This window comes from Zea mays, chromosome 5, assembly GCF_902167145.1.
Source record: "Zea mays cultivar B73 chromosome 5, Zm-B73-REFERENCE-NAM-5.0, whole genome shotgun sequence".
Taxonomy (NCBI): Eukaryota; Viridiplantae; Streptophyta; class Magnoliopsida; order Poales; family Poaceae; genus Zea; species Zea mays.
The window spans coordinates 152,480,671-152,493,558 of NC_050100.1; the positions used below are offsets into that span (position 1 = coordinate 152,480,671).

At 38.7% G+C, this 12,888-nt stretch overlaps 1 protein-coding gene across 1 annotated transcript; it reads right to left on the reverse strand.

Annotated features, from left to right (window-relative positions):
* Positions 1-6,863: 6,863 nt before the first annotated feature.
* LOC100275174 (uncharacterized) lies at positions 6,864-11,440 on the reverse strand. Its single transcript, NM_001353653.1, has 13 exons — positions 11,114-11,440; positions 10,576-10,756; positions 10,400-10,485; positions 10,203-10,307; positions 9,994-10,056; positions 9,769-9,878; positions 9,509-9,628; positions 9,360-9,435; positions 8,703-8,776; positions 8,488-8,608; positions 7,808-7,905; positions 7,595-7,718; positions 6,864-7,352 (listed from the first exon to the last, which is right to left on the reverse strand). Exons 1-13 carry the CDS (start codon positions 11,333-11,335, stop codon positions 7,221-7,223), a joined length of 1,512 nt encoding a protein of 503 aa, NP_001340582.1. The 5' UTR covers positions 11,336-11,440; the 3' UTR covers positions 6,864-7,220.
* Between the last annotated feature and the right edge of the window lie 1,448 nt (positions 11,441-12,888).

Consider the following 12,888-nt stretch of genomic DNA (forward strand, 5'->3'; position numbering starts at 1 on the left):
CCGAAGCCCCTTGTCATCTCAGAGTATCTATATGCTTCTTCTCTCCTTTGCCGAAAATCGTTGTCAGCCCATATATATTCATCCATTTTTCAGAGAAGCTTCTCTAGAGTCTAGAGAGGCTTCCTGGCAAAATACTGTGCAGCTAGACTCGGCCGAAGCCCCTTGATCATTGCTTCAATGACGATTTCATTCGGTGTTGTTGGTGCTTGGGCCCTGAGCCGTAAAAACCTTCGGTCGTAAGCCTATAGGTACTCCTCATGGTTTTGTGTGCATTGAAATAAGGCCTAAGAAGTCATTGGCTTCGTCTGAAACCCTTGGAACTTGTGATCAACATGTCTTTCAACTTCTGCCAAGATGTTATTATTCCTTGCCTGAGAGAGGTGTATTAGGTCTGAGCAACACTTCTGACCGCCATAACGAAGGACTTGGCCATGATGACTGTATTACCACCATAAGATAATTTCGTAGCTCATAAGAAACTACTTTGGGTCAGAGTGGCCATCGTACATGGGCAATTGAGGTGGCTTGTACGATGGTGTCCATGGTACTGCCTGTAGCTCTGTAGGTAAAGGAGATGCATCATCAAAAGCAATATTGTCATGGTTAAAAGCTTCATACCACAGATCTTCGTGGTTGGGGCCTTCCTGTCGAAGATCTCTTTGGCGTGGATGATACTCTTGATGTTCAGTATCATGCGCAATGTGTCGCATCTCTTCAGCTGCTTCGTTGATCTTCTTTTGCAACTCAGACAACTGAAGCAATTTTCTCTTCTCTTTTCCACCTATTAGTGTGTGGCTTCAAGGTTGCTGATTTCTTGGTCTAGCTCCTCATCTTGTGGGGTTGGGCTAGAAGCCTTCCTTTTTGGCTTCGAGCTTCTCTTAAAAGAATTCCATCTTGGTTGGTGTGCAGAGGAGCAAGAACAGCCCCTGGCGCCTTTGTTTTCTTTGCGGCATGATGAAGGTGGTTGTTAATGAGTTCACCGGAGGTGGACACCAATGTTGGTCACTTCTTCTCAATTGCTATACACGGTTGAAAACAAGACAACACATGGTTAAAAAGATAAACATCCTTCATCCCCGAATAGTTATTCCTTCGGAATAACTCCTTCGAAGATGAAGGTTGGGATCTTAATTAAATAGATCATTTTAACAGTATATATAGATGAATATATAAGGAACATAAAGGAGTTGAACATGTTGGCTCATCTTAGAAATCTTAATATCACATTAATTTCTCCCTTTTCATATAATGAATTTACAATTTTACCTTCGGCTTCACAAAGTGAATAAGGGCGAAGGTGCTCTAGGAAGGAGATTACACGTAGCAATTATCCAGCTCACCAAAAGGCACTTTATGCAGGGTACTGTTCACCTATTTATAGTGGAACATACAGCTTTGTATGAAATTACATGTATGCCCATAGGAATAATACATAGGATTTACAAATAACATGAGGGCAATATTTTCTTCGGCACTTAACTTTCAGGATAACACCTTCTCCCGTTATCATTTTCTTGTGTTGTTATGACGAAACTAGCTTCTTCATCCTTCTCCACGTTCTGCATCGAAGGTGTTTCATCATCAAAGCTCCTGCAACACTTAATAACATGTTGACATCCAATTGTTAAACATGTTTTGAGGATCTTCGACAGATGAAGGCCCCCAACACTTTCTTCTTTGTTTTAGGAAAAATGCAAGCGGAAGAAGAAGGTATAAGGATGCCTCCCTTAATGAATACGAGCAACAACGGCTTGCAACCATCATAGAAAACAAAAGGCGATTGGAAGCTCTTAATATCCCTACTTTGAGCAATACGAATCAACATGGTAGAACTACAAAAAGAACTAAGGTTATGTATTTATATTCTCTTCAAATAGGATTTGTTCATTTCAAAACAACTTTTTACACCATGTTTAATGGTTGCAGAGGATTCATAACACTAGTGATGTAGCAACTGAAGGTCATAATCTACGTGCAAGGCCACAAAAGAATTGTGTTGAAAATGGAAATGAAGAAATTAATGAAGACCTTGGTTGTGAATCAGTTGGAGATTTATTATGTGATAACTAAGGTATTGTATCATGTATGATATATATCTTATTGTGCAAACATGTATCTTGTTGTAACATGTTTCTCATATTTTTAAATTGCATGTAATAGATTCATGTAACAGTGTAGAAAAGAATAGGAAAGGAAGGGGTATCACTAGATTGGATGAAATATTTGCAAAGAAGCGCAACATGCCTAAAATCAAAGTAGAACTCAATAAATATGGTTAGCCTATTGGGGACAATTGTAGAAGGTTTTCTAGTGCTCTTGGCTGCCATGTGAGAAGGAAATTATCAGTTGGTTGTTCTGACTGGAGACTTGTGGATCCTCAAAAGAAGTATGAAGTGTGGGAAGATATGAAGGTATATCATTATCCTTCTTTGATGAGTAGTACATTATTACCCACATATACAACCAATTGGCTACTTTTGCATGAAAAATTAGAAAATTTATGATATCGATGATGTTGCCTTCAGTTGGTTTATGGATAGCGCCGAAAGGAAATGGAAGAATTTTAAGTCAACATTAAAGCATCATTTTTTTGATGAAAGCATATCATATGCAGACCTAAAGGCAAGACATAAAGGTAGAGTTAATGATGATGATTGGAAGTTTCTCACAGAATATTGGAGGTCATCTGAATCTGAAGTAAGTGTAAACTAATATTCTCATTGAGATCACAATATTTGCTCTTCAATAGTTAATTGCACTATGTACCTTGTACTCAGACTCGCTCAGAAATAGCAAAAGAATGTCGTTCAAAGGTGGGAAATCATCACACTTCAGGAAGCAAGAGCTTTGCTTGTTCTACGCATGAACTAGTATGTGAAACTTTCCATGACCTTTTTAAAACATTAGTTTGCAGGTATCTCAGTGTTGAAATTTGCAAAACTTGCAGGCTCATAAACTAAGGCGTTCTCCAAGAAGAGATGAGGTCTATATCAAGACACATACAAGAAAAAATGGAGTTCCATCAAGACATGCAGAACTAATTATTGTAAGTTCATTCCTCGAAGAAGAATTGTAGGCTCTAATTCTTGTTGTATATAGTATTGTAACTATTCATCTATCTACGATGAACCGTTCATAACTGAGTACAAGTCCTAAGCTGGGTCACTCAAACTCTTTGGGTGATCATCGCACTCATGATCACCATCAAACTGTCTAGGTAATGATGATCACCCAGAGAAATAAGCACAAACTCTAACTTGACTCTACCAATCTAATGAAATCAATGGGTTCATACTAATTACTCTTATGCGCTAATAAGGTCACTAACCAAATAAAATTCAACCTTCAAGTTCCTCTCTAGGCAATGGCTTTCTTCACACTTTGTAATGGTTGCTTTACCAATTAAATTGGCAAGAGCTCATGTATGGGATGGTTTGTGTGGTATTTGTAGCCCCTAAATGGCCAAATAGCCATTACTATAATCTGGCAAAATCCATGATCATTGCATTCAACACTCAACCGTTGGACTATATCACATGGTTCGATGAGACACAATGGTAACAATTTTACTACTATATCAGAACTCCATTTGAATTATTATTGTGGGCGTATGGTCCACCGCTCACCATTGGACAAGTCGACACTTGCGAAAACCTCGCTTGTCACTTAACAAAGGTCGACGGACCCAACACATTGTTCCAACACGACCACTATTCATAGAGTTCAATGACCTTGTAGGTGGAATCTTAACTGAAATAGTTGTGGCGTATGGTTTGACACGCACAATCTAACCAGTCCAATGTACCCTAGAACTCTCTCATATGTTTCCATAGATTGTTCAACTCAACTCGTTAGTCTAATGCTCTATTATTCATAGGGTTCAACAATCATGCTCTCTCGGTCTGCATATGTGGAGGCATTAGACCAGTCAACTATGGTTCGACGACCCTAAATCTTAGGGTCTAATGCTTGGAAAAACCTTCCAGCTTGTCTGAATTGAAAACTTTGTAAATGGCTTTTGATCCATACTTATTTGGGTCTCTCCTAAATGATCTAGAGCTAAAGACAAATAGTGTGCACCACACTAGGTAATTAGACTTACCTAGGTCAAACTACTAGTTCATACATCCCTTTTATAGTATGATTAAAGAAAAAAAACAAAGTCCTAACTATTCTAAGTCTCTCTCAACTCCAAACAACACATAGAACTAGTTCATCCTTAACATTGTCTTCCATCGTTTTAAAATCAAAATGAAACCCATAATCATGGGCATGAAAACCATCGATTGTGAAAACAATCTCCATCATTGTGACTTAACTTTAATTTATCTCTATAAAACACACATTAGTCATAATAATCATATGTCACTGAAACCACTAAGGGTCGAGATGCTTTTAGGTAGCTCTAAATACTCCAACATAAATAGCTTGTAGATACACCTCCATGTAAATTTTCCAATAAGGAAAATTGTCTCTCTAAAACATGGGAGGGGCCCATCGACATCATACATTTTTCACTAGACGGTGAAGCATAAACCAATGAGCATGAGGCTCTAATACAAATTTGAAAGGATCAATATGCCTAAGAGGGCAGTAACTTAGGCTAATCCAAAATTTCTTACAACAAATAAATCCTACCAAATAGCCAACATTCACCCCTTATGCCAAAGGTGTTATCTATTGTTAGCACTAAATTTTGCACCATAAGTTCCAACCCTATTCTAGCATGATAATTCTAGTAATGTAAAAACAACAATTTAGTTGTTCAAAAGCAAATTTTTGAAGTAAAGAAGGGTTACGAACACGATAATGTTGTCATGATGTCTCGGAGAGTCAATATTCACCACTAGTCCTCGTTGGAGCACTCGTCAAGGGTGTCGCTCCCCATTAATTGACACAAAGATTAGCTGCTCTATATGGGTTAAGTCTTTGTCACTCCAACACGATGAATCAACCACAACCATATACACCATGAGTTGGTCCATCCATATATAATCTCCACTGAGCCATCACCGAACTCCCGATTGCCACCAAGTCATCTAGGTGATGTCGATCACCATGAGTAACAAGCAAAAAAACTCACTTGACCTGATCAAGCCTAATGAGAACGGTGGATGCATACTTCCTACTTTCTATGTACTAATAAGGTTTGTAATCTGACGACTATCAAATCTTAAACACCTCACTAGGCAAGGAATCTCTCTTTATCTCTAATTTTTTCTTTAACTGAACAAATAGGTAAGAGACCTTAAATGGATGAGATATTATATCCCCATGGCGAGAAAGTAGTCGTTGTAGCTTCACTTGGCTTTTAGAGGGGGAAACAAACATGTCTAATATACACCAAACTCCTGCATTAGATATGTCTGGCGCGTGTCCCAATGGTTAGTTTAGAAATTATCCATTATTGTAGTAGTATCCAGTGTTGTTGATCACTGTTCACCGGACACATCTAGTGAGTGTAAAGCATCGAGGTGTATAGTTGCAGACCCCTTTGATTGTCCCGACCAATGACATATTTAGTGCCTCACGGACACATCTGATGTGTAAATAGGCTCTCATGTCAACCCACATTCATCTTTATATGTCTTGTTCGGTGCATATCAAATACGTTGGTGTTGTCTATGTGTGGTGCTCCATATCTGACACACACAAGACATGTTCGGTGCATATGCATCACCACCAACTCATCTATTTCAAATACTCTAAGATCACCTAAAACTTATCTTATATTTTCATAAAGCTACCTAGTACTAGATTTCATAAGTGTGCATCAAAACTTGTTATTAAACTCCATCAAGCTACCCATTCATGCTCTCCTTTAAAGTAGGGTCAAAGAAAAAAGATTGTATCACTAATCTTTATGTTCATCAACTTCATTGATATTTGGAATAGCTGATCCTCAATCTTCTCGCTCGTCCTTCAAAAAACTAAAACCTAAATACCATTAATCAAGTACGAAACCCATATACACCCAATCAATCACAATTATCTCGATCGTCTCTATAAAACACATGTTAATCACAATAATCTAGTATCATGATTAATCATAAAAACAAACTTCTTCATCCATTCAGAAACGTCTAGACGGGTAGGCGTGTTAGCATTAGGCCCCCTTTGTACCGCAGGATTTTTTTCCTCTTTTCCTGTGTTTTTTCTATGAAAATGATTTTTTTTTGAAATTCTTGTATGGTTCCTCTAAAATTCCTGTATTGCAAAGGGACCTTTAGGCCCTGTTTGTTTTCTTTCATTTTGAGGAATTGAATTCTTACTATTGGAATAGGCTATTTTTTTAGAATGTGACATTCCACCACTTTCTAAAGTTATCATATAAGTCTATCTCAAATTCATGGGGTGAGAGATAGAAATTGATTCTATAGATTTACATGCTATTTTTCCGTTGTACAACTTATAACACATTCTTTTACTTGCTTCGTTATAACATGAATGTAGTATATAACTATCTCTCTCATATAATTTAAGATAATATACAAATATATTACATATATAAATATATAAACTTAATTAGTTTTGTCTAAATTATAATTATTGAAATGGAATTCAATTCCAATGAAACAAACGGGGCCTTAGTATACAAATATATTACATATATAAATATATAAACTTAATTAGTTTTGTCTAAATTATAATTATTGAAATGGAATTCAATTCCAACCAAACAAACGGGGCCTTAGTGTTTTCCAAAATCCCAATGCATGGTGCATGATGTTAGCACTGAACATGAAGGAACAGCTTCTACAATATATTTTGCCTGTCCTAAAATAGAAGATATTTTAGCTTTCATTTTAGGACAGAGAAAGAAAAACAATTAATAAATGTGTTCAATATATCCGTGACACAAATACGCCAACAGCGATCTTTGTTTCCACTAATCTCCATGCAAATGAACAACAAAATTTCACCAAAATGAGCACATGGTGTCAACGCAAGAACACGGGTACTCGATCGTACCTCTTAATTCATCTTTTGGGAAGTTAAGTGATTAAGTCATAGAGAACGCAAGGGGTGTACACCAGCAAGTGATGCCTCGTGACAGTTTTACATTGTAACGGTGTGGTGTTCTCACTGCATTATTGCCTATATACTCGACAACAAAAGGCCTACAACTCCAACCAAGCTAAAAAGCATTTGTGGCCTTTTCAAGCACAAAAGTGGTCGATGTTTATTGAGTATGCCGGTGCGTTTATACGCTGCAGCTTCTACAGGGCAGAACCAGCACGGCGGCGCCTAGTTGCGTTTGAGGTGGCAACCTGACCAAGTTCCTCACTCTGGCTTGATAGCACTCGTTCTCTGACGGGGGTATAGTGCCTAAGCCAGAAGCCGGTGTATACCTGGAGAAATAACAGAACATCGTCACGAAATGGTATGGAAGCAGACAAAAATCTGGTCTCAGCCCTACTTGTACCACAAACTTTCTTACAACCAGCATGACAGAGCATAGATGTTTTCGTTCTAATTAATTTTGAAATATATAACAAAAATAAAGTAGGTGATGTGGGAATGGAAGTTCACACTAGTTTAGAAAAACAGTAACAGTACTAGATAATATTTTCCCTTTCTAGTTTCTACTGACCTGTTGGGGCCTTATAATCTTAGTGTCAGGATCATCGAGTGACTCTTTCCAATGCGCTAGCCAGCCACCCATGCGAGGAATAGCAAACAGCACAGGAAAAAATTCTGTAGGGAATCCCATTGCCCTGGAAACCAATACAGTAACAATAAAATTACCATAATACCAAAGGGAAGAAAAGAAAGGACACTATGGAATAGTTTCCAACCGATGTACCTATAAATTAGCCCAGAGTAGAAATCCACATTTGGATACAGCTTCCTCTTGATAAAATATTCGTCTGACAGCGCTGCCTTTTCTAGGGCAATGGCCACCTGACACGGCATAAGGAAAATAAAATGTAAGACAGCCCAATTAGTTTTGCCAAGGCTCTCTGGTAGTTGCACAGCAAGATTGTCTGTCATCCCCCATTTTACTGTGGAATTCTCTTTTTCTTGAGCAGAATATTTCATTCATGAGAAGAAAAAAAAAAGTAGCAAAATGGTCAATTGTAACCACTATACCAGCATTGCTTGTGGCCAGTATTCTGTTGCAAATTATTCAATGATTTTGAAACCATGATCATACAGCATCTATCAGACACTAGGGAAACTCGAGGAGACGAAGTGTTCAACTGTTATCGATTTTGGAGATTCAAATGCAAAGTAATTTGCAATATATCATACTCATTCTATAAATTCAATTTTCCATCTTAGTAAAAAAACTTTGTATTGCATCATTTGATTACACATGCAAAATTAATTGTGTACCACCCTATTTATGGTCATAGAAACTCTTCCTGGTTAGTGGTTACTACACATTGCCAGAAAGCTCAAACCACAATACCAGTAACTCAAAAAGGTTAAATTCAGAAAAAAAAATTCCTGTCTATGATCAAAGCGGATGGGAAAGCTAACCTCAATAAGTGGATCCCGTCCAACAATTGAGAACACCTCATCTGCCAATTTCCTTATGACTTTAGCACGAGGGTCATAGTTTTTATACACACGGTGCCCAAAACCGGACATCTTCCTCTTCCTAGAAAATGAACAGACAATTTTGTAAGACAATGTTAAAAGCATATAAAAGGACAACAAACTGACTATCTCCACCTGAATATAGATCAGGTTACCTGTTCTTCACTCCTACAATGAAATCTGGAATATTTTCCATGCTTCCAATCTCATTTAACATTTTAAGTACTGCCTGGCATACAGGATAATGTTTTCTTAGTGAACGGCTTAAGCAAGAACTCCTTAATCTCTAAAAGCAACAGCTAGTCCAATGTGATCCTATCGCTAGGATGTTGGGTCTTTTTATTTTAAGAAAGGATGTCGAAAAATTGTCATGCTTGATTATACATAAAAAAGGCAGTAAATTTGCGCAAAAAAGAATAATCGCTCCATTTCAAATTAATTGTCATTTTAGATCATCCTAAGTCAAACATTTCTATCTTTGTCCATCAATATAAATTTGTATAGTTTAACAACATTCAAATTATAACTACTTCCTATGACGAATCCAAAAACATAAATCATATGATTTAAGCTATACAAAGTTCTAGTCGATGTCAAAGATAGGAATGTCTGATTTTGGGCAAAGCAAGAGTGACAGCTAATATGAAAACAGAGGGAGATTCATCGTCCCACTAAAGGTTCTCCCTCTGTTTTCATATTAGTTGTCACTCTTGCTTTGGACAAATTCAACCTTTCTATCGTTGATAAAAGGGGAAATTACAGATGGAGTAAATCAAGTAATTTCTTAGCTTTTATGCTCCACTATGGCTTACCTCGTTTGCGCCGCCATGCAGAGGACCATATAGAGCTCCAACACCACCAGAAAGAGCAGTAAATACATCCACACCACTATATAAACATAATATACCTCATTAGGAAGTTGTTCCTTACTGTTTGGAGGTAAAATTCGGAAGTGATTTACCTTGAAGCAAGGTGCCTAACAGCAGCAGTGGAGCAGTTCATTTCATGTTCAGCATGCAGAATAAAAAGAATATCTAGAGCTCGAGCAAGTCGAGGATTTGGTTTATATGTTCTGTCACCCCTGCCAAATTGATTTTTCTTTATATTCTTAGAAAACATAAATCAATGTACAGTCACAGTTGAACTGTTTGCTTATTTGAATGCATGGAAATAATCATACATGGCATAGTTGAAACATGCATTCAATATGAAACAACTTACAAAGAGTCCAGCATGTACAAGAAGTTCTCTGAATAAGATAGAGTATTTAAAGGAAGGACGGGAGGTCTTCCTGCTAATCTCAAGTAGGCAGCAGCTGCTATTGTTGGTGCCTGAACAAGCCAAATGCATATAAAAATCAAGGTACCATCATTTTAAATTTGCAAGATCTCCAGTTGTTTGCTAGAATTATAGCATTAACTAAAGGAACTAGATAACCAGGCATACCTTCCCAAGTACTCGCACAATTTGTTTATCCCTCACCTGCTTCGATTTATAAAGATCTTGACCCTACATGAGCAGAATATGTGTTCAAAATATTAAATTCAAATTTAAAGATCTGGCTGGGTTGAAATTTCTGGTTAATTGTATCACAGAAAGTTGATCTAGTTGAATAATATCCTCTGTCTTGATTGGTGCGTATAGGCAGTACTTACTTGTAGAGCAGGGTTTGCATCTGGATGAAAGACAGAAAGGGTGCTCATAGCACTGGCAAGAACACCCATGGGGTGAGCATCATGGGGCATTGATTGTATGATATCCTGAACACATTAAAGTAATTACAAAATATACATTTTAATCTATGCCAACTCAAAAATCTGTCTTGATAAGAAAAGTTGATAATAAAGCATACCAACAGTCCTTGGGGAACAGCAGAATGCTGAGAAATAGCAAATTCCCAGCCTGCCAATTGACTCTGAGTAGGCAAGTTCCCATACACTGAATACAATATGTATTATGTAAGTTCACAAAACAATTTCAATCGGTTACAATGATAAATAGAAGGACAGCAAAGTCGATATCACTTACTTAAAAGGTAGGCCACCTCAACAAACGAGCTGCTTTCAGCCAATTCTTCGATTGGATAACCCCTATAGCGAAGGATTCCCTCATCTCCATCGATGTAGCAGATGGACGAGCGAACAGGGGCAGTGTTAAGGTAACCAGGATCATAAATCTTAAGACCCTTGTCGTCCTTTCCAGTGGTAATCTGCAGCATATTCGGGAAAGGTAACCATCTTTGTTTCTAGACGACCTTCTATCATCGCAAAGGAATTGTTTGGTTGCATAGGGACAGGAGAGGATTGAGGGAGATTAAATCCCAATCCCCTTCAATCCACTCCAGGCAGACCTAAAAATTCAGCACCTAATTCAACGATCTTTGGTCATCAATCATGATTGCTACAAATTGACAATTCGCACAGCATGTTCCGGCAGCAACACAGCCAACATGACAATTGACAATAGCAAGCGCCTCCTAGAAGGCTAGAACGCCAAGACCCCGGGGGATCACGGCACGGCACGGCGCGACCGCCGGGACCGTCAATCCGCGCTCGCTGCTCGGTACCTTCTTGAAGTCGGTGGCGCGCACGGTGCCGTCTTCGGAGACCTTGACCTCGTGCCGCTTCCCGGTCCTCCCGTCCACCACGGCAAGCGCGCCGGCGCGGGGCCCGGGCGCCGGCGCGGATACCGGCGACCTCTCCAGCCCCGCCGCCTCCTCGGCCCCTGCACCACGGAGGTGGGAGGAGAGCACGGCAAGGCGGCCCCGCGCGGGGTCGGCGCGATCCATGGCGCGGGATCGAGTTGGTCGGTGGGAGAAGGGAGCAGCAGCCAAGCAAATGCAGAGGCCCAGACGGGATGCAGAGCAGAAGTGGTTGCTTGGACGCTTTGCCTTCGCGCAATTCGATGTATTTGCTCATTGATTGACGTCCTTTGCTGCTTTGGAGTCGTGCGAAAGTGAAACTCGTGCGTGTGGGGCTGTGGGCTCATCGTGCTCCAGCTCAGGTTCCACGTCATGCGTGGATTGGCTTCCGATCTGAATTTTAATTTGGATTTTGATTTTCAAGGATGGCCTCAAATTGGCGTGAGTATCTCCAAAAGCCTTTCTAAATTATCACTTAGTGAGTCATTTACATAAAAATTACTTTCTACTTCCTTTCTTTCAAAATAAAATTTATTTTAACTTTTTAGTTAATTCATACAGTAATTAATGTATTTGTTTTATATAATTTAAACGTAGATATAAAAATTAAAAGCTAAAATGACTAATATTTTAGGATGAATGGAGTATTTTTTTAATCCCCAACAACTTTTCTATATTTTATTTGCACTCTAGAGACATACGCGTTTTCGATCTTTGGCTAGCGAAAAACTCATAATAGAATATGGTCATATTTGGATAACCATTTACATAAGCTATTGGATGACATTTTAAAAAACAATCTCTATTTATATGTTCGAAAAGGTGACCAGAGAGGTGAATGGGAGCCAATCAAATCATGTTGCTTAAAACTAGAACTTGAGCACTTAACTTCAATGGAGATGAAGAAGTCCAAATCAAAAGCTCATCAACCAACCAGTGATCTCGTGTTTTGAAAATGTTCTTAGGACTCACACGAGACCAACAAAACAAACAAATTCAAATCGGACACCGAAAAGTCCGAAGCGCCACAAAACTGTGTCGCTATCTAGTGATGTTTTCAGGAACTCGAAATTTAGTTTTCGAATGCGAAATTGATTCAAACGGACTTCGATTGAGCTAGAATTTTACACACGCCTTGATAAATTAGTTTCCAAGGTCTTCATAAAATTTGAACTCGAACATATTTGTAAATCAAACACATTTTAGAAAACACAGACTAGACCGGGGTTCTGTTGGGGTTTTCAAAACGAGTTCACATTGGATCACGACTACAAACTGCTCAAACCAGATGATTACAATGGTCTAGAGAGTGATCTTTACCCCCAAGGTAATCCCCAAAACAATCCCTAACTCAAGAAATCAACAATTCTCACAAAATCCAAAGAGAGGGATTTAGAGAGTAGAAACTGGTTCAAAATTGCAGTGAGATCAACAAGACACGATCTAAACAAACATTGGACCATGAATGGTTATAGTCACCCTTCCTCTCAAAATCATAATTACACAGATGTGGAGTTCACGAGAACACTTGTGGATCTCCGGGCTAAGAACTAGAGCAACTTAGGAAATGGAAAGTAGGGTTTTCTAACAAGTGCCAAATGAAATAGCCAAAGAGATGGCTGCACACAACAGCCCTCCCACCTATTTATAGAGGGTTATTTCACTAGTATAAACTACCCCTAGATACATAGAGCTCATCC